Genomic DNA, 25,765 nt, shown 5'->3' on the forward strand with positions numbered 1-25,765 from the left:
AGATCAGTAAAACTAAGTAAATATTTATTTTATCAAATAATTGGGTCTTAGCACTGTTGTCACTGAATGCATGTAATATGGTTGTGTCTACTACATTTGGTGGGAGTGGTGGGAGTGTATAACTGAGGACCTTTTGGAAGTGAAATAAAAGGAGCAGGAGTACTGGAATACTAAGGTGGCCTCATGCAGTCACCTGCCTGGTGACAGTAGGGCAACTACTGGCCCAGTCACCACAATAGCACTCAGAGTACATCTGCACAGGCCTGAGGAATCCCAACAGTGGATTCTTAAAGAGACACAAATGAAAGTAAAATCATTGGTTCCTGCAAGCAGCAGGCTTTGGAGAAAGCCAGAGAAGACAGAAAAACTGAAAATGGTGATCAGGTAAGAGGAAGTCGATAAATGCTGAGGTTTTAGGTTTGAGGGGTAGTTCAAATAGAAAGGCTGATCCCAAGAAAGTATAAAATTTTAATATCTACACTGGTTGAATGTTATTTTAACTATGAGGAAATCTTATTGTATGTGTGTGTGTGCGTATGTTTTAAACAGGTAAGGCCCCAGGCTGTCTGAAAAGGAGCTGGAACCTTGAGGTTCTGGGATGTATACAAAGGTATTATGAACTAAGTGAATTAAAACAAGTGCTGAGGGACTTCCCTGGTGGCGCAGTGGTTAAGAATCCACCTGCCAATGCAGGGAACACGGGTTCGAGCCCTGGTCCGGGAAGATCCCACATGCCACGGAGCAACTAAGCCTGTGCGCCACAACTACTGAGCCTGTGCTCTAGAGCCCGCGAGCCACAACTACTGAAGCCCACGCGCCACAACTACTGAAGCCCGTACGTCTAGAGTCCATGCTCCACAACAAGAGAAGCCACCGCAATGAGAAGCCTGCTCACCGCAATGAACAGTAGCCCCCACTCACTGCAACTAGAGAAAAGCCCACGCGCAGCAACGAAGACTCAATGCAGCCAATAAATAAACAAATAAATAAAATTAAAAGAACAAAAAAAAACTGGTGCTGAGATTTGCAGCAACATGTATGCAACCAGAAATTATCATGCTAAATAGAATAAGTCAGAAAGAGAAAGATAAATACCATATGATATCACTTATATGTGGAATCTAAAATATGGCACAAATGAACCTACCTAGAAAACAGAAACAGACTCAGACATAGAGAACAGACTTGTGGTTGACAAGGGGGAGGTGGGGAGGAGGGAGGGGGGTGGGGAGGAGGGAGGGGGGAGGGGGGAGGAGGGAGGGGGAGGAGGGAGGGGAGGGGAGGGAGAGGGGAAGGGGAGGGGGAGGGGAGGGGAAGGGGAGGGGGAGAGGGAGGGGTGGGGGGAGGGGGAGAGTGGGAGTTTGGGGTTGGTAGATGCAAACTATTACATTTAGAATGGATAAACAACAAGGTCCTACTGTATAGCACAGGGAACTATATTCAATATCCTATGATAAACCTAATGGAAAAGAATATATAAAAAGAATGTCTGTATGTGTATAACTGAGTCACTTTGCTGTGCAGCAGAGACTGGCACAACATTGTAAATCAACTATACTTCAGTTAAAACAAAAACCGGTGCTGAGATTTGAATTCTTAAGCAGACAATAAAAATACTTGACACGTGAAACTACCATTGGTAAAGATATAAAAACTTTTTTTGCACCTTTTGTGAAATAGGTATGGAACTGTAACATAGCAGGTGAATATATTGAGTATTTGTGTAATAAGTTAAAACCTCTAAGTTTTATTTCCAGGATAATTCTTGTTTGCAAATAGGCTAAAATAAAATAAAAGGATTATCATATTTGGATGTGCCTTAGTCACTGATTTTGTTTAGGAAAAGGTGGCCTTGCTGGATTGGAGTGAACAGTGATAAAGGAGATAAGGGTGATGCACCCAAAACAATGATGATCAAAGAAGTCTCCTCAGGACTACAAGGTTTGAGAATGAATTTATTTTACTTATGGGTCATTCTAGAATCTTGGCTCTAGTCCATGGCTTCCAAACTAGAAGAAGGGCTAGATAATGGGCTTTTGGTAATTATTCCATCTGAACTTCTTAGTTAAGGCTTTTCTCCAAAGAATTCTAAAATATTGGAGTTCAATATTAAAACTATCAGCAACCAAATAATGGCCACACACACACAGAGCTGGTCTGTATTTTGGCCCTAGTAATAGAGTTAAAGAAGAATTTCAGAAATCTCAGGTTTATATTTTTCTGTATTCTCCCATTCACTACTATTTTGTACTCATTGTAAGCAGTTTTATCTAAGATACTAGACATCAATGACTGTTCCCTAGGAGGAATAATAATTTCTCTTCATCAGATTCAGATGATGGTGATGGAGACAGAGCATAAAATTAATTCTAAGATATCTGGACATAAAAAGGAGGGGGTGCCACATGGCACTATTGCTATCCCCAAATCTAGTCTACCTATGCATATTTTTATTTAATTACAATGCATAGTTCTTCCTAAAGCTCTAAAATGGAATACAATAATAAATGATGGGTGTTATTTTATAAGAAATATGGATAAATCCAAACATAATTTTAGAAAATTGTTTCTAAAAGTACATCAAAATTTTAATGTAAACACACTGGTCTAATAAAAATTACAAGGTGTATTAAAATTAAACAAAGATGGGAAATTCCCTGGGGGTCCAGTGGTTAGGACTCCAAGCTTCCACTGCTGGGGGCCCAGGATCAATCCCTGGTCAGGGAACTTAAGATCCTGCCTGCCCCACAGCACAGCCAAAAAAAAAAAAAAATTAAACAAACGTGATGATGTTAAAGAAAAGAGAAGCTGCTTGCTCAAAAATGAAAAGTTTTGATTCCTTTTTTTATAATAACAAGATGTTAAAAATGATATAAATGGTTAAAGTGAAGAATAATCTACGAAAAAAATACTTTATTAATTAGTTCTGTCACTAAAGTGGCCCAGCATTAGTATCTACCTGGCATCCGTGTGGACAGTCTGTTATGCACCTTGATGACCAGACAGTTAATACTATTCTCCACAGAAAGGAAACAGGACTTTTTTAATGTGTTAGGAGAAGGAACATCTAAAATAGGCTCCTGTTAACACAGCAGGCCTGAGACTGCCTACCCTTAGAAGGCCTGCTTGCAAGGTTGGTGCTTGGCTGGCAAATAGCCCTCTATGCTGATATCAAACTTTCCTATATGTTGAGTGCCTCACTGGGCCTAAGCTGTTTGTACAAACAGTGTGGTTTATGTTGAACATCCACTTTCCTTCTGGGAGTCTGGAATCTTGGTACATGCCAGACAGAGGGTGCCTACGTGACCAGCCTTGGGTGCTGAGTCCCCAGAGAGCTTCTCTGGGAGACAACACACTGCACATGTTGTCACAACTCATCGCTGGAGGAATTAAGTGTGTCCTATGAGACTCTACTGAAAGGGGACTCTGGAAGCTGGCCCCTGGTTCCCTCCAGACTTTGCCCTGAGTGCCTTTAACCTTTGCTGATTTTGCTTTGTGTCCTTTCACTGTAATAAATCTCAGCCCTGAGCATGACTATATGCCGGGTCCTGTGTGTCCTCCCAGCAAATTACTGGGCCTAGGAGAAGTCTTGGAAATCCCAACACAGCCTGGAACATATTTTTTTAAGAAAATGAGTACTGAGGCAGTACTAGAAGAACACAGGAGACACAGGAGATAGTTTAAAAGTCCTCTCACTTGTTGACAATTTGAGCAACCAAAAGAAAACAACTGAATTAAACGAATAAAAAGGCATTAAAATATAATTAAACCTAAAAGGAGGAAAATCTTAAGGGTTCTAAAGGTTAGAAACATATGAATTTTTTAAAGGCTATATATTGATCAGTCCAAATTATATGACTTATATCCTCAAGTTCTGGTAAATATCTAGGTTGGTAATCACCAATGCAAGCTAAAACTCTAAAGAATAAAACCAGAGTACTAAATAAATGCAATGCTTACACTGTTAATTCTAAATAAAAATGTATTAAAGTATAAAGGGTAACTACCCACAAATAGAGTCTTTTCTTTTTAAGATTTTTTTTTTTGATGTGGACCACTTTTAAAGTCTTTATTGAAATTGTTACAATATTGCTTCTGTTTTATGTTTTGGTTTTTTGGCCCTGAGGCATGTGGGATCTCAGCTCCTCAACCAGGGATCTAACCCACACCCCTGCACGGGAAGGCAAAGTCTCAACCACTGGACCTCCAGGGAAGTCCCCCACAAATAGAGTCTTAAAAACCAAGGTAAAAATAAATTGACAAGATGGAAGCTAAATCAAACTTTCATATATAATCTCAAAACCAAATTATTTATACCTTTTCCATTCATCCCTAAACAATAAAATGATACACTCATTTTTTCTCACTGAGGACTATGTCATGTAACTAACAAAGGTGACCAAGGAGCCATTTCCAATAATGAATTTTTCTGCAATCAAATAACCCATCTTTATTTGTGATATGATTTTAGACTCATTATTTATATCCATGATATAGAGATAAATAAAATTCAACCTGTTACACTGCCTAAATACAATCACCTACACATTCTTAAAAATAGTGGGTAGCAGATATATACGTTCCTCAAAACTCAGAGAATGGGACTTCCCTGGTGGCACAGTGGTTAAAAATCTGCCTGCCAATGCAGGGGACACGGGTTCGAGCCCTGGTCCGGGAAGATCCCACATGCCGCGAAGCAACTAAGCCCGTGTGCCACAACTACTGAGCCTGCGCTCTAGAGCCTGCGAGCCACAACTACTGAACCCCACGTACCCAGAGCCCGTGCTCCACAACAAGAGAAGCCACCGCAATGAGAAGCCCGCGCACCATGATGTAGAGTAGCCCCCACTCGCTGCAACTAGAGGAAGCCCGCACACAGCAATGAAGACCCAACGCAGCCATAAATAAATAAATAAAATTAAAAAGAAAAATTTACATCAAAAGAAAAAATATAAACAGATATTGAACTCTAGGTAAATGATATTCATGCTGAACTAATTAGGGGGAAATGTATTGATTATCTGTACTGATTTTGAAATACATGACAAATAAGATGTATTGATGCAGGGATAGAGGGATGCAGGGATGGATATATATGTAACAGGGAAGTACAGTAAAATGTTAGTGATAGAATCTAGGTGATAGGTATCTAGGTGTTCATTGTAAAATTATTTCAACTGTTCTGATTGTTTGAACATTTTTCATAATAAAATGTTAGAAAAAATAACAATGTATGGGGCAGGGGTGGGTTGTCAGAGAAGTTCATCTAATAGAGATGTCTGGAGGATGAATTTTCTGTGAGCTTTCTATCTATCAAGGAACAAAAATTGCATGAGATTTTTCTGATAACAGAGGTGGGACTTGAGAGAAATAATACTGGACTTTGACTAGCAGTCTTTCCCACACAATATCAAGGAGCTGCCAACCAAAAAAACCAGGGAGAGTTAACTAATGATAGCTGGCTCCCAAACTGGGCAAAATCCACTTTGCCCAGGTGGATGCCATCAGGGTCTGCCAGTTAAGTGCGTCCCCGAGGGACCAGGCAGACTCCCAGCCCCTTAGCACTTCTGAACAGCTGGGCACACATTCCCTCAATAGCCCTTAGGTGTGTGGTACGGATGAGCGAAGGCCCTGGACAAGGTTATCTCTAAGCTCTATTTAAATGCCTGATGACCCATTCGCAGTCTACTTGCTTTAGGACTGAGAGGCTCTAGAAGCCGCAAGCCCTGCTTACCTTAGTTCTGAGCCATCATCTCTGACCAGGAAAGGGAGACAAGGAGTGGATACTCTCTTCTCTCACTCACCTTCACTGGGATCTGTGGGAATCTCACTTCCCTCTGGCCCTGCCTGGTCCTCTGTATTATGGTCCCCTTCTGGCTGAATCTGAGATAAGACATCAGGTTGATTCATGGCATAATCTAGGAGAGGAAAATGGGAAAGAGGGTATGACAAAGTGATAAATGAGGATGACAACTAATGGCCATAAAAGCTGAACTGAAGGCTGTGAGGTCCACAGGCCCAGGGAATTTCTTTTAGAGTCTAGATCACCTCCCCCCATCCATTCACCTCCAACTATGGACGGTATCTACTAGGAAACAGGTAAGAGGAGAGGTGAGGTGTGGGAAAGGCACATGTGCTACTTGGGCACGGCCTGCTTCTTCCATGGAGTAAGAGTGAGTGTGCCTCGAGGAGGAGAGGCAAGGCCCTTTCAAAGTGAAGGATACCATGGAAACCACTGCAGCTGGCACACCCATAACCCATAACCTTGAACTTCATTCTCTGCCCCATGATCTGGCAGAAGGAGAGATCATGATTTCCTATTTAGCAAGGGTGAACTGGAAATCTTTCACTTGGAACCAGAAGTGTGAGGACAGAGTGAAAATGAGGACACTGGAGGAAAAGGGACCATTCTGAGACTTCTTGGAGCTGCTGTCACCTCATTCAAAAGGTGCCAACTTAGCCTCACCCATGGAAATGAGAGACTCGTAGTTGCCCTTCATGATATTCTTGTAAAGTTCCTTTTGCCATTCTTCTAATTTTTCCCACTCTGGAGTGGAAAAGTAGATAGAGATGTCATCAAATGTCACAGGCACCTGAAATTACAACACTGGGGTTAGTTTCTCTCACTGCAATTTAACCATTCAATAAATCTCTACTAAATGCCTACTAGTTACAAAAAACCTATGTGAGATGCTGAAAGGATACAGGCAATATTTAAGACACAGATCTAACCTCCAAGAGTTGACAGTGTTTTCACTGTGATAAACTTTAGGGCTATGAGTTCTAGGAGAGTGTAAACAGTCACTCATAGAGGTAGGTACAAATGCAAAGCAGGATTTAATTCACAGAACTCTACATATTGTGAATATCCATCAAGTACAAGGCTTATCCTAAGCACCAAGATTATAAATATATCGTTTCTGCCTAAAAGGAGCATATGACTATATTCAAATTAATGACATGGACAAGAAATTTTGGAAACAGAGCTATAATGGGGTTGGGATGAGTCTAGAAAAGATGGAACTTTGGCCAGTCCTAAAAGACAGGTAGGTTATAAACAGGCCTAATGTGAATGGGAAAAACATTTAAGCATGGGACATTGGAGAGTGCATTCAGAGAACAATTATGGATTCTGCCTTGTTGGAGTCAAGGTTTCATGAAGGAAATGGTCATATACAGAACAGAATCCTCCCACCTTCCAGCACAATTCTGTCTAAAGCTAGGAGCTTATCCACAGGCAAATGGATATGCTTCTCTGGAAAGAAATACAAGAGTTGCCTGGGGAATTAAGGCACCAAGTATGGGCACTATCCCCTAGTGTAAAGCTCTTCTCCTTCTGCCATCATCATAATGGCTAGCTCTTCCTTTTCCTGCCTGAGAGCTTTCAACAGTTTTATTCTTAAATATGAGCTTATTTCTAAGTATCAGTGACCATTTAGAGAAATCCTGCCACATGATCAAGAAAGACTAAAATAAAAGGAGGGAAAAAAATAACTGTGGAAAAAATAGAAATACCTAGGCAACAGAATTTTTTTAAAAACCTTAATTAGTAATCCCATAAAGATTCGAGAGATATTAAACCCATAAAATAAAAACAGGATGCTACGGGAAAAGAAATATCCAAGAGCAAGAAAGACTCCGGGTAACTAATATATATACATATACTTTTTTCCCCAAATTAAAAAATTCAATAAAAAGATACTCATCTTCATAAACTTAACATATCCTTTAAAATACAAAGGTGTATACAATTCTATGAGGCAATTAATTTCTCTCTAATTGCTTCATTTGTGTCATCTTTTTTTCCCCAACCATAAATTTTGTTCCTTAGGAGCTAGAACCATAAATTACTCATTTTACATCCTGCTCAGCATCTAAAACCAACTGAGGTAAATGTAGATGCTCAATAGTTAATTTTTTATCTAATCTCACTACAGAAAAGACTTGTGATAGCTTACAACAGAAACACATGTGATAAAATAATGACAAAAATAAAGGATTGAGATGGGCTTCTGGTTCAAGATTGTGAACTAACCACACATGTACTTCCCTTTCCACCCAGAGTTCCATTGAAATGACAGTAAATAAGATCAGGAGGGATTAAATAACAGTACCAAGAATGAGAAGGAGAGGCCGTCACTAGATCAGAATTTCTGATGAGTTTCTCACTGAGACCTAGAGGATGCGCCTGTGCTGGGGCCTAAGGTACGAGGAAGCTGCATCTCTGACAACACACAGGAAAGGACTGCAGTGACGAATCCAGAGAATTCCAAGCTCAAAGCTGGCAGAGATGCTGAGTAGGGGTTACTGGTTATAAACTGCAGTCTGGAGGTCTATCTTTGGAATAGCGGGGCCCCCCTGCCTTGTCCTCATCAGCCCTGGTAAAGCAGCATTTACCCCAAAGCTGAAACCCAGACCTCAACTCTAAAGAAATTAAAAAACCCACCTGGGGCTTCCCTGGTGGCGCAGTGGTTGAGAATCTGCCTGCTAATGCAGGGGACACGGGTTCGAGCCCTGGTCCGGGAAGATCCCACATGCCGCAGAGCAACTAAGCCCGTGCGCCACAACTACTGAGCCTGCGCTCTAGAGCCCACGAGCCACAACTACTGAGCCCGAGAGCCACAACTACTGAAGCCCATGCACCTAGAGCCCATGCTCCGCAACAAGAGAAGCCACCGCAATGAGAAGCCTGCACACCGCAACGAAGAGTTGCCCCCACTCGCCACAACTAGAGAAAGCCCGTGCGCAGCAATGAAGACCCAACGCAGCCAAAAATAAATAAATATTTTTAAAAACCAAAAAAACCTGCCTGGAGACAGCACCCGGTCCCAGTGCGGTGCTGACAACTTAGAGTACCACCTTACTCCTGGCCTCTGGGTGGCCCCCGCACTGCCTGTTTGCTCCTCGCACAGCACCTTAAAGTGAAGCCCACCTATATCAGGCACCTATGGAGAGAGCCTCTCCTGCAAAGGAAAGATCCTTTGGTTAAACAGACTTACATGGTGGCAGAGAAAATACACCAGCTTCCTCAAATTAACCTCTTAATTAACCTACAAACAACCAAGGATTATTCGATATTGAAAAAGTAAAACTAACAGCATCAAGATGAACACACACTACAAACAATCCTAGAGAATTAAAAAAAAAAAAAAGCTCTAATACATATTCTCAGAGACACTCAAGTAGATACTGCATCCATTAAAAAAAAAATTCAGGCTGCTTTAAAAAAGGAGAAAATAAATATTCTGGAAAATTAAATATATACTTGTTAAAATAAAAGAAAGGCTGGAAGGAAACGTCACAGAACTCTAGTTTAAAAGGTGAAAAATATGAAGGAAAAGTTAAAGACACAAAGACAATAATCCATCATCTGTCAAACAGTAATTCCAGAAAGAGAACAGAAAAAAATGTGAAAGGGGGAAATGAAAAATTACAAAAATAGAATCACAGAAGAAAATTTTCCAGAGTGGAAAACATATCAGTCTTCTGACTGAAAGGTCACACCGAGTGCCCAACAAAAATTTTAAAAGACCTACACCCAGACACATCCTCAACAAATTTTAGAAAAACAAAGTACAAATAGAAGATAAAATCTTCCAGAGAGGAAAAAAAAAAAAAGAGAGATTTCTTACAAACAAACGAGAATTGATTTGTTATTAAACTTTTCATCAATGGCATTTGATGTTATGAGACAAAGGACCAATGCCTTTAAAACTGTGAGAGAAATGGAATATTATTCAGTCTTAAAAAGGAAATTCTGACACCTGCTCCAACATGGATGAACCTGGGAGAGGTCATGCTCAGTGAAATAAGCCAGTCATACGGGGACAGATGTCATACTGTATGACCCTACCTAGATGAGGACCTAGAGCAGACAGATTCACAGAGACAGAAAGCAGAAGCGTGGTTGCCAGGGGCTGGGGGAGGGGGGAATGGGGGGGTTATATAGGTGCAGCATTAAAGTTTTGCAAAATGAAGAAGTTCTGAAGATGGTTGGTGGTGATAGTTGCATAACAATATGAATGTACTTAATGCCACTGAACTGTACACTTAAAATGGTTAAAATGGTAAATATTTTTTCTTTTTTCCCCTCCCCCCCAAAATGGTAAATTTTATGTCATATATGTTTTACCACAATTTTAAAAATTAAAATTAAGAAAAAAATTCTGAGGGAAAATTATTTTGAATTTGGCATTCAAAAGTAAGGGCAGAATAAGAGCATTTTCAACAAATCAAGGACACAAAATTTCTTTGTGGCCCATGTTTCAATCTAGTAAATCTTCGATATATTTCAATTTCATGAAGAAATCTTTGAGAGAAATCACATTATTTTATATATGACTTTGGAGTTTAAGATGGACAGTTTAAATGTTATCCATTCATCCAGGTAAGACAGTAAGTAACTTTATGGCAAATACTAAGTTTAAATTACCCAAAAAAACCTCTGGAGGCGCTCCAGACACACAAGCAAAACACACTGTGGGGAAGGTTCTCTCTAAGATGCTGACTCTGACCCCTCCGGCCTCCTGCTCACCTCTGCTCCCCTCCCCTGCAAGCCTTAAAGGAGCCTCCATCGCCTCTCTTCCCGTTCACTCTTCAGCTGCTGCACCCAGCCTGCTATCCCCGCCACTGCACTAAGACAACTCTTGCAAGGTCCCCAGCGAGGCTGTGTCGCCAAGTTGTATTCACCATCCTCACCTTTCTAGCCCTCTCAGTAACACATTAACCCACACGACCACTGTCCCTTGACCCTGTGACCCACACACTCACTGGCCACCACTCCCACCCATGGCGCTTGGTCCTTGGAATCTTTCTGCTGCTTCTCCACATTCTCTCCCAAAGTAATCACCTCCGGCCTCATGACTTACAATACAATCTGTATGTCAATGATTTCCAAATATTTCTCACCTTTGAGCTTCAAAGATCACTTAACATCTCTCCTGAACGTATCCCAGCCTTCTCAAACCAATGCTGCCAAAGGAGAACTAATTCCTTCCCACCCTGAAGCATCCCCACCTCTGTAAATGCCAACACCATCCATCCGGTCCTTCAAGTCAAAAGCCTAAGAGCCGGTGGTTAAGAGCATACGCTCTGGAGCCAGCTGGGTCACAGTACAACTCCATTATTTATATTTACTGACTGCATGATCTTGGGCAAGTTAGGAGTCTTATGAAAGTAATTAAAGCACTTACAACAGTAAGTGCTCAGTAAATTATCACAGTTAATTTACAGCTATTGTTCTTAATTCCTCCTTCCCTAATTCCCATTAGTAAGTCCTAACGTCAATTTTACCATCAAAACAGCCTGAATCTGTCCACTTGTCTCCATCTCCACTGCTGCCACCCTCACTCAAGCCACTCTCGGCCCTCCTACTATTACAGCTGCCTTATTGTTTTCTCCCTGCTTCTGTTCTTACCCCCAAGACCCATTCGGCCCAGAGCGGCCAAAGAGATTCTTTCAAAATACAGACCAGATATAACTCCTCTGCTAAAAAATCCCCCAATCTTCCCATTACACCCAAGATAAAGTCCACATTCCTTACCTCAGTCTCCAATGCCCTATGTCCGTGGTTCACAACCGTAGTTGCATATTAGAATTATCTATGGAGTTTTTTTTTTTAACATCTTTATTGGAGTATAATTGCTTTACAATGGTGTGTTAGTTTCTGCTTTATAACAAAGTGAATCAGTTATACATATACATATGTTCCCATATCTCTTCCCTCTTGCATCTCCCTCCCTCCCACCCTCGCTATCCCACCCCTCTAGGTGGTCGCAAAGCACCGAGCTGATCTCCCTGTGCTATGCGGTTGCTTCCCACTAGCTATCTATTTTACGTTTGGTAGTGGATATATGTCCATGCCACTCTCTCACTTTGTCACAGCTTACCCTTCCCCCTCCCCATATCCTCAAGTCCATTCTCTAGTAGGTCTGTGTCTTTATTCCTGTCTTACCACTATGTTCTTCATGACCCTTTTTTTTTCCCCTTAGATTCCATATATATGTGTTAGCATATTGTATTTGTTTTTCTCTTTCTGACTTACTTCACTCTGTATGACAGACTCTAACTCCATCCACCTCACTACAAATAACTCAATTTCGTTTCTTTTTATGGCTGAGTAATATTCCATTGTATATATGTGCCACATCTTTATCCATTCATTCGATGATGGACACTTAGGTTGCTTCCATGTCCTGGCTGTTGTAAATAGAGCTGCAATGAACATTTTGGTACATGACTCTTTTTGAACTATGGAGTTTTAAGATTAATGATTAGGCCCCATCCTGAACCTGTTAAGTCCGAACCTCTAGATGTGATGCCCATCAAAATTTTAAAAGCCCCCCCAGGTGATTCCTGTACAGCTAGGGCTGAAAAACACTGCCCTAAATGAGCTGCCCCCCTGCTTCTCTAGCTCCACTTATTCACTGCACACCAGCCAACTGGTCTTTTTCCTTCCCCTCAGTATTTCAAGTTTGTTTGTGCCTTTGGGACATTGCACCAGGTATTCTTTACACCTGGAAAGCTCTTCCTCAGATCTTCTCCCAGTAGGTTCCTTCCTGTCATTTAGTCTCAGCCTAAAAATTAGCTACTTTATGAGACCTTCTGTGACATCCAATCTAAAAAATAAATCACCAGATAGCACTTTTATTTTTATCAAAGTACTTAAATGGATTTATTTTGTTTGTTTATTTTATCTTTCCCCCTAAAATTTAAGCTCCAGGGGAGCTTACAAGAATTGTTCACTGCTGTGCCTTCAGGAAGTAGATATCAAGCAAATAGTAAGTGTTCAAGAAATATTTGTTGAATAAACGAATAAATAAACGGGCATGTTTGGAAACTAGCTGCCTCAAGGCTGTCTTCCATAGCTCAAGAATGATGTTTATTTCCTGTCATTTTAGGGACTATTCCCTTCAGAAGGGCCGGGCCCTAGCACTGTGGCGCACTCTGGAAAGGATGCTGCAGGACAGGACCCATGTGGACCCTAGACCCACAGACAGCCCCAAACCTTATATTAACCACTTAACTCCACATCCCTTCCTCTGTCCTCCTTTTTTTTTTACCAGAATTTCCAACAAATTCAAATTGACTGATTTAAATAATATTTACTTTTGTTTCCAACCAAGACTGTAGCAGACAGGTTAATAAAGAAAAAAGTGACTTGGGGATAATGGGCAGGAGAAAGCAAAAGAGAAAAAAATCCATCTGCCGGATAGCCAACTTTGGATTGGGAAGACTTTTCCAATCTGAAGTTTGACACTTCACATGATCACTAAATTGAACATGGAATGCTTCCAAAATAGATAAAACACAAAACAACTTCTTGGTTCCTTCAGCCAAACTGATTGACCAAGACTACCCCTTGCTAATAGTCTAAGGTCTAGTGGTAGCACTCTGCACGCAGAAGTGGAGGTATTACCTTTGGGATATCTCCTTTAATACCGGGGGGCAGCCGCAGGATCCAGAAGTTCCTGTTCCTCAGCAGGTTCTCCAAGTTCTCCAGCCGCCTCTGCAGCAGCCCGTACTCCTGCAGCAGGGTCCCCAGCACGGCCCACTTGCCCTCCAGCTGGTTCCCGAGATCAGCCACTGTCTTTTCGCAGCTGGCCAGCTTCTTCTCGGCCGTCCCTGTCCGTCCTTCCAGGTGCAGGAGTCGCCGGCTGTGGACCTCCACCTTTCTCTCGATAGCCTGCACGGCCGCCACTACTGTCCACAAGGAGATGGCCGCAGTCTGCAGGTGTGCTTCATTTGCTGCTGGGGGTGTGGGAAGAGGAAGCGCCTGCAGGGATGTAAGGCATTCGGAGTCCCATTCAGAAGTCTGTGTGCAGTGGAGAGAGGAGAGGAGGCATTGAGTGTTAGAAGGAGTCCTAATCCGAACTAAAATGAGATAAGTGCTGCTTAAGTGGCCAGCGGAGATTAATCTAAATATAGTTTTAGTAGTGCCTGCATAAGCCTCATCTTTATGGAGCTCATTGACATAAAAAGCCAAGAGAATTGCTTTGGTGGTTGAAGGATGGAGTAGGTAAGACAGTGAACAGGTGAAACTGGATCAAGAAGCAGCCTGGCACAGAGCCAATCACCCAGAGGCCAGGTTGCTGCTGCATCCTCTGTCTCTGGAAAAGCTCTAAGTGCATCAGGATCTTTCCAGGTTTCAGTGAGCTCAGTGCCCTTCTGATAAACCCCTTATTTATTGACTTAGGCTCTGGCCCCATCCATCACCCTGCTGACAAGCCACAACCATATCATTCAGTAGTAGTTGAATAAGCTGAGAATGTTGAGTGTGGAGAAAGCATGACAGCTATTTTCAAATATTTGAGGGTTATAAAACAGAAGGCAGGACAGACTTGTTTACTCCTATACTGTGTTACTCCAGAGGGCAGAACTAGAACCAACATGAAATTTTCTGGAACGTAAACTCTGGCCTATATAAATAAGTTTTGAACTAGATCTTTCCAAGAACATAACAGGCTGCCCCCTCACTGAACATACCTTGGAACAAAGAGTGTATAGAAAATGAAACTCCTACAACAAATGGGAGGTTGGATGAGGATGACCTCTGCAAAGCCTTCTGACTCTACGAGTTCGATAACCGGCTCTTTGGCCACAACCTCCGGTCTCTGCAGCTCTCCCGCTACCTTTTTCTCCTTTCACCTGCTCTGCAATCCCACTGAACCCTTGACCGTTCCATTTGCTCCCGGTTTACCGGCCTGCTCCGGGCTTTGCTTTCTTCCTTGGCTGATCATTTCAGCTAACTTCAACCCCCTCACTCGTCTGCCTTTCTGCCTCACCTGCTCGGCTACCCACCAGCTTAGAATCAGTTCAGTTGTTCTCATTCTCTGTTCCTGGAAGCAGGCTGGTAAGCCCTACGAAATGAAGTCACACAACCGGGTAAACTGGTGTCACCACACACCCGTGGTCTCTAAGCTCAGCAGGGACTCAGCACTGCCCTGTGCCCCCATGCTCCTCTTCCCATGCCACAGAGTGGCCACTACAAGCCCCTGGCCCTGTCCAGCTTTTAGTACAGCGCCTCTCAAACTAATGGGCGTCAGCGTCATCTGGAGGTCCTGCTAAAATGCAAGACTCTCATTCAGTAGGTCTGGGAGGAAAACTGGGAGTTTGCACTGAAAACAAGGTGATGCTGCTGTTGCTGCTTCAGGGGGCGCAGGCTGGGCAGGAAGACCCCTGTCCGCTGGGGGCCCCTCACTCTCAGGCGATGATGCGGCCTCCTACTTTGAGAAGAGGGTTCGAACTATTAGACCTCAACTCTCTCAATGTTCTCCTCTTTCTCTTCGTTTTCTTCACACTCCTTCCCACTTCAAACGCATCAGTAGCTTAGTCCATGCTTTCTTCTTTCCTTCCCTCAGGAAAAAGGTTCATCCTGTTTAAAACTAATCTCTCCACTTTATGCTCTGAATGCCACCTCCTTCCACAGTTTTAGGTACACGGATCTTTTCTCTTGTTTATGGTCAATGTTTCAATCTCTCCTGGGTCTTCTCCATGGGACTGACCTGCACTGTTCAATATGGTAGCCACATGTGGCTACTGAACACTTGAGATGCATTTATTTCCATTGAGATGCGCCGTTGAGTAAAAAATACACACCAGATTTTGAAGACTGAGTATGGGGAGAAAATGTAAAACTTCATCGATAATTTCTTAATACTAATTACACACTGAAATATTTTGTAAGCCTTGGGTTAAACAGAACATATCATTAAAGTACATTTCAGCTATTTCTCTTTACTTCTAAAATGTGACTACTGGGAATTCCCTAACATCCAGTGGTTAGGACTCCGCGCTTTCACTGCCAAGGGCTCAGCAGGCCACTGGGCAAAAATAAGTAAGTAAATAAATAAAATAAAATAAAATAAAATAAAATAAAATAAAATAAAATAAAACGTGACTGCTAGAAAATTTAAGGTTATATATGTGGCTTCTATTATGTTTCTATTGGACAGGGCTGGCATATAGACACATGATCATCTCTACCATATTGAAAAACAAGATCCAAAAGGGAAAAATAGGTCTGAGGGCACAGATGACAGTCCCTCTGCTCGATCCCCCACCCCACTGCTGCTGCTTCCTTTTTCCTCCTCTTCCTCCCCCTCTCACTTTCGGGTCACTACTCTGTAGGCCGGCCTGGCTCCTGATCCACTACAACGACTCTCCTTGGCGTGAGCAGAGGCTTCTTAGCTGGCAAATCCAAGCATCGTTTCCGGTCCTGTTACTTGACTAGTCCCTGCTGGTTCTGCACGGCTCTTGTGTGCAGCGACTGTCTCGGTCAGCTCTGCAGGCTTAGCAACTGCCGGAGCGGGCTTGGCACGCGGCAGGCCTGCAGTAAACATCCGCGTAATGAATAAAACACGCAGAAGGTAATCCCGCCCTCGGAACCTGCACCAGTCGTTCACTCTGCAATCCCGACGGAGGGCCTCCTGCGTGTCCGGCATCGTCACGGGCTGGGCACTGGGGATCCCTGTCCTCCGGCGCTCCTTCAACACACCTAAGTGTTGCCGTCACCACGGCATCTGTGGCTGCGCGAGGCTCACGGAGGCGGCAGCGAGGGTGACTGTGAGGTCGGCTCCCAGGGCTGGAGAATGGCTGATGAAAACCCCAAACCCACTGGCCCCCCGCCCGGCAGGCAGGAGCGGGGCTGGCACCAGGCGAGGATCGCTTCACTCATTCCTCTTTCATTGGTGTAAGAGGCTCTCTCCGCTGGAAACCTCCAAACGGGATGGGCGAGCCGGGGCCTCACACCCAGGCGCAGGGACCCAACGATGGGGGAGGGCGAGCTGTCCCAGACCCGCTCTCGGCGTCGGGGTCCCCCTCAGGCCCCTCCCCTGCCGGCGGGACCCCGGGGGGTGTCTGTGCTCGGCCGTCCGGGCTGCGCCCCGCTCCGGGGCTCCGCGCCTGACAGGCCGGGCTCCCCGCCCTCCTCCCTTCCCTCGAGTCCGATCGCAGAGCCCGAGGCGACCCGACCCTCCCAGGCTCACTGCGCTCGGCCCGCGGGCCGCCCTTACCGGAGCCGGGGCTGCCTCGGCCATGGTCCTGCGCTGTCCGGCCCGGGCCGGAGTCGCCGCCGCCGCCGCCGCCTCCGCGCTGCCCCACGCAGGCCGGCCCCCGGCCTCTCCGCAGGCGGCGCCCGCCCGGCCCTGCCTTCCCGACCCGGCTCTCGCACTGCCGTCGGGCCCGGCTGCTCGGGGCGCGGGGACGCGGCAGAGGCGCGGGGCGGCCGGCCGGTGGAGCTCGGGTGGCGGGCAGGCTCAGCCGCGCTCAGCCCGCAACGGCCCCTCAGCTGGCGCTTTGTGGGCACCGAGCGCACCCCCGGGACCGCTCGGGCCTAGACGCGCCGCCCGCCCGCCGCGGCAGCGCGCCCCCTGCCGGCCCCGGCGGCCACTTGCGCCCCACCGGCTGGCTGGGCTTCGCTCGGCTCCGCTCGCGGATGGTTTGTTCAACGGAACTAAGTGGGTCTTGTTTTCTCACACACCCCGAGAGTGCTCAGCAGATTGGTGCTTAGAGCCCAGCCGCAAACCAGGGCTCATTCTGGGAAGTGTTTTTCTTCCTGGAGGCCCAATCAGCAGGCCCCGTCTGAAGGGAGGCGCCAGGGGGAGGGCAGCCCGATGCAGGAAGGTGGAAATGGGCGGAGTGCGAGGGCCAGGTGCCGGACAGGGCGTAGGGAGACAGTGGATTTGAATCAGAGACCATGAGGCACAGATCTGTGATGAAGACGACGTCCATCACTTGCAGAAATTGCAAATGTGGCTCCCAAGGGGAAGCGGTTCACATCCCACGTGGCCGGTGTTAGGACCAAAACTACAGTCGTCCTTACATCTCGGATTATTGAAGTTGGGGTTTGCTGGGTCTGCGCTAAAGGACAGCAAAGAACCAAGTGCTATCTACGGAGGTTGTGTATCTAAGGCTGACAGAGCGTATGTTACGGTAAGACAACCACATAACCCTGAGTTTCCAGCAAGGCCCTCCTTTCAAACAGGCTGAACGTGACTCAAAGTCCTCCCGAACCTGTATTTCAGCAAATGAATCAAGTCAATGCCCATAACAGTTAAAGAAGCTATAAATCACAAAAGTATGAGAACCGTCCTGTTGGGCCTGCTCTTGAGCCTACTAAGCTATTTTTAGACTGTAGCTACACCTGCAGTATGTAATTTGAGGTCTACCTCAAATTAATATATATTTTGGTCAAATGGTGAATGATGGTTAAAAATTGTCATTGTAAAGCAATTATACTCCAATAAAGATGTTTAAAAAAAATTGCTATTCTCTGAATCAGAATATCACCATAACCAAATGAACTTCTAGAAAAGGGGGAAATCTGAATTTTCTTGGAAAGGAAATTCATTTTTGTAATTTTATTATTAAAAATGTAGTAATTAAAATTTTTAAAAATTTAAAGTTTGAACTTCTAAGGCAAGAACAGCAACTGCTGGACACTCCTATGACCATTAACTAGAAACAATTTTATTACTAAATAAGATGCTTTCAACTGAGCTTCTTGGAGCATAGGTCTAGTTCTGCCAGTATAATACGGTAACATTACCATTAAATATTCTTTTTTCTAATAGGAGCTTATTAAGGTAAAGATTTTTCCCTTTTTTAATTCTTAGCCTTGAAAATTTGGGGGGATGGTGATAGCATTTCATCGAAGCAATTTCACTGACTGAAGTTTTGTGCACTGTTTCAAGAAAATACATATTTTCAGAAGCAGATTTAAGATGGCCATCCTCATATTTTTAATTTCTTTTTTTAATATCTTTTTACTTTATTTTATTTTTTATTTTTGGCTGCGTTGGGTCTTCGTTGCTGTGCATGGGCTTTCTCTAGTTGCTGCGAGAGGGGGCTACTCTTCCTTGCGGTGCGCGGGCTTCTCATTGCGGTGGCTTCTCTTGTTGCGGAGCACGGGGCTCCAGTAGCTGTGGCGCACAGGCTTAGTTGCTCTGCGGCATGTGGGATCTTCCCGGACCAGAGCGCGAACCCGTGTCGCCTGCACTGGCAGGCGGATTCTTAACCACTTCGCCACCAGGGAAGTCACTAATTTCTAATTTCTAATATTTTAGCCTGTTCTTGCCTCTATACATACTCACTGGAGAAAAATTTGTTCTTAAACTTTGGATCTAGAAATGGGACAATGGAGCAATTTAACTGGTTTTCAAGTTAAGAAAATAATTGAAGTTTCCATCTGCATCTTGGCTTTCCTTGTATGCACATCAATTTCAGCATCTTCCTTGGAGTAGAATCAAAGGGAAATTATTTTTTCAGCAGCAATCATGTAGGAAATGCTTGCATTCTCAAGGCACATCAATTTATTCAGCAAGTTCCAGCAAACAAACTGCTTTCCATGCAAATCACCATTGGTTATTAGTAAGTCTTGCTACGTTGGTAGCATTCTCTGGAAAATACAAAATTAAATCCTTCTTTATTCTATAAGCCTTTGACGGATGTAATAGCTGTTGTTCTATCTTGTTTAAATATTTTGCATATGTACACGACAAGACAATTTCAAAGGTTCTTGTTTAACAAAATTTGTTATTGGTTGAAGAAAAATTGTGGAAGTGGTCTACAATCTTTCTGCTTGAAGCCACTCATTTTCTATTACATCTTTTAAAGCTATAACCATTTTCTGAATATAGAACTGAAGGGAGTAAACAAATTATATGCTTGTACCCATAGCCTTTACCATATTTGTTCCGTAGTCAATAATATTGTGCATTTCTCTTTACAGATTTTACATTCCATAAATGTTTCTCAAAGTCAAATTCACTATGTGTGTGAGACCTGGGAATCTTTCATCAAGTAAGGAAAGAGGAAACATAGTTGAATTAATCATTAATCCTCTATGTGGTCAAACCTAAAAAAATTAAGGTTGATTCTTCATGTCCAAATGTCACACATACCATATACATACTGTGGTAGCATATTTCATAATTTCAATAACCTTTTTGTGTACAACAAAATATAAATCAGGAAAAAGTTTTTAGGAATGTTTTCTAAAATGAATCAATATTTAGAATTCATAGCTTGGGCAAATCTAAAAAAATCCTTTCTCTTCAACAGCTTAAAATGGTTATCAGTCTACAGTAATTATTTCTACAAGCTTTAAAAAATATTACCCTTCACAGATCCCAAACCACAAGGCATTGTCTAATTAAAAGCATTCTTATAAAGTCCGTTGTTTAGAGAGAAGAAATGTATTTTGGGTGTCTCATTTTATCTCCTTTCTCCTTTTTTTCCAGGCTCTCTCTATATTTTTAATCATGTCGCAATCAAAGGTGATTAATCATATATGTCTTGTACATGACTTTTTTTGTCCTTGTGAAATTTTGAGGTAGTCATGTTGACATTCTGCATTAAATTTTACCCTCCTAATATGTGAAAAATTACCAAATAGGGCTTTTTCTTTTTTAGGATTAACAGACCAAATGGAATTTAATTAAACATAAGTTTCTAAAGATTACTTAGTGTTATGAATGCAATTGCACCAAATAATTCTACAGTAATTAGAATTGTGATACAATCTAATCTTTGTTATTTTTGCCCTGTGATCATATTTATATTTTTATGAACATCTGTAGGTTCAAAAAGGATATAATGTTTTTTTTTAAGTTATCTGGATGACATTCTCTCAGTATTCACATTAACTGTTAATATTTAACTATCTGAAAGTTCTCATTTATTACATAAGATCAGCACCTTTCATAATCCTCAATAATTATTGTAGCATTTTACTTTTGCAATATTAAAAATACATTCATATATACCTCAACTGTTAGCATTTCAACATATAAAGCACATCATCGGATTTTGCACTTCTAGTTACATCTAGAATTTCAAATATTTAAATTTGAAAGCAGATATTCATATACTAACAATGACTGATATGCCATGTTCTTTTTAAATTACTTTTTATTGTAGTATAGTTGCTTTACAATGTTGTATTAGTTTCTGCTGTACAGCAAAGTGAATCAGTTATACCTACACATATATCCACTTTTTTTAGGTTTCCTTCCCATTTAGGTCACCACAGAGCAATGAGTAGAGTTCCCTGTGTTATACAGTAGGTTCTCATTAGTTATCTATTTTATACATAGTAGTGTATATATGTCAATCCCAATCTCTCAGTTGGTCCCATCCCCCCCTTCCCGCCTTGGTAACTGTAAGTTTTTTCTCTACATCTGTGACTCTATTTCTGCTTTGCAAGTAAGTTCATCTGTACCATTTTTCTAGATTCCACATATAAGCGATAGTATACAATATTTGTTTTTCTCCTTCTGACTTACTTCACTCTGTATGACAGTCTCTAGGTCCATGACATGCCATGTTTATGTTACTGAAGATTGATGCACTGATGGGCTATGATGGAAATCTACACAACAGCACAGTCTTACTCATGTACAAGTTTAAGGATGCCAGAAATGGCATTGAGTAAGCATTCAACTATTCCACTTTGCAGTGGCCAAGGCTGAACACCACAGCTGAACAGCAGAATTTGGCCAAACTCTGAACTTGAAGCCAAATAGAAAATAGTGCACCCCCAGTACATGTGCATGTAGTTCTCATCTGGGCATATGTGAAAGGCCTGGCAGTTGTGCAGTGACCAGATTACTGTGATTGTAGATGGAAATTTCCAAGTCTATTATCCATCTCGGTTGAAAGTATGGATGTTATTTTTTATTTAAATATTTTTATATTTATATGATGTAAATAGGTTGAAAATATTTTCTATTTTTACTACCAATGGGCACCAGAATTCTGAGGCTGACGCCTTTACTTTTTCTTTTTGTCTTTCTCCATTTACGTTTATTATTCTTTTTCTGTGCTTTGCAGAATATTTGAAGTATACAGCGATGTATAAAGAAGACAAAAGCCACATATAACTGCACTATTCAGAGATAATCACTCAGCATTTTGGTGTCTATCCTTCCAGGCCTCTTTCTTCTATGTATATTTGTTTGTTTGTTTAACATAGTTGGAACCATAAGTACTGTTTTGCAAGCTGCCTTTATTACTTAATACACTTGAATATCTTCCCTAGCATTAAATATTCTTCTAAAACATAAATGAAATGTTTACATATTACTTCACTGTACAGGTGTTTAATAATTTATTTATACATTTAGGTTCTAATTTTTACCACAACATAAATTTAAGATGATTCTGCTTATCCATAATTTTTATAAGCTTTTTTGATTGTTTTCTTAGATGCAGTTGCCAGGAGTGAGAGATTACCGGGCAAGGGCATGATTATTCTAGACTCTTGAGATATGTAGCTATCCAGAGAAGTTATGCCAATTTACATTCCCACCAGCAATACATAACTCTCACTTTTGTTTTTGTTGCTGTTGTTGTGTCTTTTAATGTTCCAAAGTTTAGCTTTTATTTATTTATTATTTTAAATTTTTTATTTTGATTTTTATCTTTTGGCCACACCACGCAGCTTGTGGGATCTTAATTCCCCAACCAGGGATTGAACCTGGCCCCTCGGCAGTGACAGCGTGGAGTCCTAACCACTGGACCACCAGGAAATTCCCCAAGTTTATTTTTATGTAGTCAAATCTGTCAGTGTGTTTCCCTTTATGCCTTCTAAATTTGTGTTTTGCCATGTTACTCCAAAACTACAAGAATAGTTTTACATTTTCTTCTAGTTGTGGGAAAAAATATATTAAAGTCTTTCCCCTTCATGGTCTCTTTATAGCAATAACAACTAACATTTATTGAGTACCAAATGTCAGGGGCCATGCTACCACTCTTTAACATGTATTATATGATCTAATCTTCTCAACTATTCTATAATAGAGATAACATGCCTTAAAAGTCAAATTAATTTGCCCCAAGGTCACAGGACCTAAAAGTGGACAAGTTAGGGTTTTCAAATACAAGTTCCTTTGACTTCCCCAGTCCAAGTTGTTTTTTCTTTTAATTTTATTGAAGTATAGTTTGATTTAACAATGTTGTGTTTTAATTTCTGCTGTACAGCAAAGTGACTCAGTTATACATATATATATTCTTTTTCATATTCTTTTTCCATTATGGTTTATAAAAGTATAGTGAATACAGCTCCCTGTACTATACAGTAGGGCCTTGTTGTTTATCCACAGCCCAAGTTCTTGACTACTGCACTACTTCCCCGCTTTTTTTTTTTTTAATATTTACTTAATTTGGTTATTTGCTGTGCAAGGGGTCTTAGTTGCGGCATGTGGGATCTAGTTTCCCTGACCAGGGGATCGAACCCAGGCCCCTGGCATTGAGAGCGTGGAGTCTAGCCACTTGGACCACCAGGAAACTCCCCACATATGCCTTTAACCAAATATTAATGTGAAATTGTTACCTGAATGATGGTAAAGAGGAGAGAGCGCCACCAATCAGAGCTGGCTGAAGATGGTTTTTATTTATTAGATTTTTTCACTGAGAAGACATTACAATTTGAAACATTCAATGATATGCAAAATTGTCTTTTCACTGCCAGGTGTAAACTGATTAAGAACCTTTGGGTTTTGGAAAAGTCAACAATGATCATTGACACTATAACGTTTCTTTTACGTTTTACAATCATTTATGAGTGCCTCCATGTGCCAGATATTGTACAGGGGATAAAGAGTAGAATAAGACAAACTTTCCTCGTGGGGCTGTGGCTTTACTTAGCAGTGGGAGGTGGCAAGAAAGCAAATAATTTCAACTCAATGCATAAAGTGTAATTATGTGACATTGTATTCATTTCCTAGGGCTGCCATAACAAAGTACCACAAGCTGGGTGGCTTAAAACAACAGAAATTTAGTTTCCCACAGTCCTGGAGGCTATAATTCTGAAAGCAAGGTGTCGGCAGGGCCATGTTCCCTCTGAGGCTCTAGGGAGAGTCCTTCCTTGCTTCTACCTAGCCTCTGGGGTTTGCTGGCAATCCTTGTGTTCCCTGACTTGTAGAGACATCACTATCACTCCAACCTCTGCCCCCGTCAACTCACAGTGTCCTCCCTGTGCCTCTGTGTTTCTGCTTCTCTCTTCTCCTCTTCTTATACGGGACACCAGTCATATTGGAGTAAGGCCCACCCTACTCCCATATGACCTCATCTTAACTAACATCTTAATCACATCTGCAAAGACCCTATTTCCAAATAGTCACGTTCACAGATACAGGGTTAGGACTTCAACATATCCTTTTGTGGGGGGGGGGGGGGGGGGGATATAGTCCAACCCACAACAGATATAAACATGAAATAAAAGCAGCTATAGTAAAGTAGCATATAGGAAAGAAACTTTTTCTGTGTCCTGCGAGTTTCAGGAAGGTTTCCTGGAGAAGTTGACATGATAGCTGAGTCCTTGAAGGAAAATAGAAGTTGTCAGCTGTCCCGGGAATGGGAGATGGTCATTCAATCAGAGTGAGAGCCCTGCGAAGTCCCAGAGGTGTGCTCAGCATGGGATATTCCAGAAAAGTACATGAGGGGCAGTGCTGTTGGATCTTAAAATGTGGGTAACGTGGGGAGCAGGAGCGCAGAGATGCAGAAAGTTAGAGAGGTTGGCAAGCTAAATGAAATCATAAAAGAAGCTTGCAAAAAATTTAAAACAGCAATTAGGTAAGGAAAGTGAAAATGAACTAGTGATTATTATTTGTTTGCACAACCATCCAGTTTAATCCTTACATCAACCATATGACATACATGTTTTTTACTCCATAGTTTATGTGAATTTTTGGTGGGCAATTCTCCATGGTGTTTCTACATGTCTTGCAACAGTTTTTATCCTGGACTGGCATTTCAAGGGAAATGCAAACAACCTCGGAGGACAGAGACCATGTCTCCCCCTGGGGGAGAAGGCAGATTTTTTTCTTGACAAAGATAGTAAAGATATTGTCTTCCTCCAGGTCAGAGGTTGGACAAGTCGACTAACATCCCCCTTACAAGATTAACATAGGATTGCTAGATTAAATATAAGAGGCCCAGTTAAATTTGAATTTCAAATAAACCACACGTAATTTTTAGTGTCAATGTACCCTGTGCAACATTTATATTAAAAATTATTTGGGGGGACTTCCCTGGTGGCACAGTGGTTAAGAATCCACGTGCCAATGCAGGGGACACTGGTTCGAGCCCTGGTCCGGGAAGGTCCCACATGCCACGGAGCAACTAAGCCCATGTGCCACCACTACAAAGCCTGAGCTCTAGAGCCCATGAGCCACAACTACTGAGCTCGTGTGCCTAGAGACTGTGCTCTGCAACAAGTGAAGCCACTGCAGTGAGAAGCCCGCACACCGCAACGAAGAGTAGCCCCTGCTCGCCGCAACTAGAGAAAGCCCGTGCGCAGCAATGAAGACCCAACACAGCCAAAAATAAATTAAAAAAAAATTATTTGTTGTTTATTTGAAACTCAAATTTAACTGGACATCTGTGTTTTTACTTGCTAAATCTGGCAGCCCCAGCTGGGGGCTCCTAGGCTCGCTGTTCCTTGGCACAGGTCCATTGTGTGTGCCTTAGCCACCTCGGCCATATTGTGTCACCCCCAGGAGTGAATTGACCGGAACACGAAGCTCACGCTGCCCCCTGCTCTGTGAGTAACAAAGTCCTTTGTCTCTGACCCAGGAATCTCCTGTCTTGTCCAGCACCCGTGGAAACTATGGCAGGCTAACTTGGGAACTTGCAAATAGGGTAAAACCCTGTGTAGTTCCTTACTTGACACCAATCCCCTATTGAGGCACACAGATTATTTCTAGTCTAAATAGATAATATTGCTTTTCTAAGCAATATAGTAACAGATATCCTGGAACATAAT

At 42.4% G+C, this 25,765-nt stretch overlaps 1 protein-coding gene across 1 annotated transcript in view; it reads right to left on the reverse strand.

Annotated features, from left to right (window-relative positions):
• The window catches only part of ZNF398 (zinc finger protein 398), a 29,351-nt gene extending 12,085 nt beyond the window's left edge, over positions 1-17,266 (reverse strand). Inside the window, exons 1-4 of the mRNA XM_036862888.1 lie at positions 17,013-17,266; positions 13,418-13,813; positions 6,467-6,593; positions 5,805-5,918 (exon numbers count right to left, since the gene is read on the reverse strand). Coding sequence (XP_036718783.1) covers positions 5,805-5,918; positions 6,467-6,593; positions 13,418-13,813; positions 17,013-17,036 — 661 coding nt within the window. The 5' untranslated portion in view covers positions 17,037-17,266. The remainder of the gene's footprint in view (positions 1-5,804; positions 5,919-6,466; positions 6,594-13,417; positions 13,814-17,012) is intronic.
• Between the last annotated feature and the right edge of the window lie 8,499 nt (positions 17,267-25,765).

The sequence above is a fragment of the Balaenoptera musculus genome, chromosome 9 (genome assembly GCF_009873245.2).
Source record: "Balaenoptera musculus isolate JJ_BM4_2016_0621 chromosome 9, mBalMus1.pri.v3, whole genome shotgun sequence".
Lineage (NCBI taxonomy): Eukaryota > Metazoa > Chordata > Mammalia > Artiodactyla > Balaenopteridae > Balaenoptera > Balaenoptera musculus.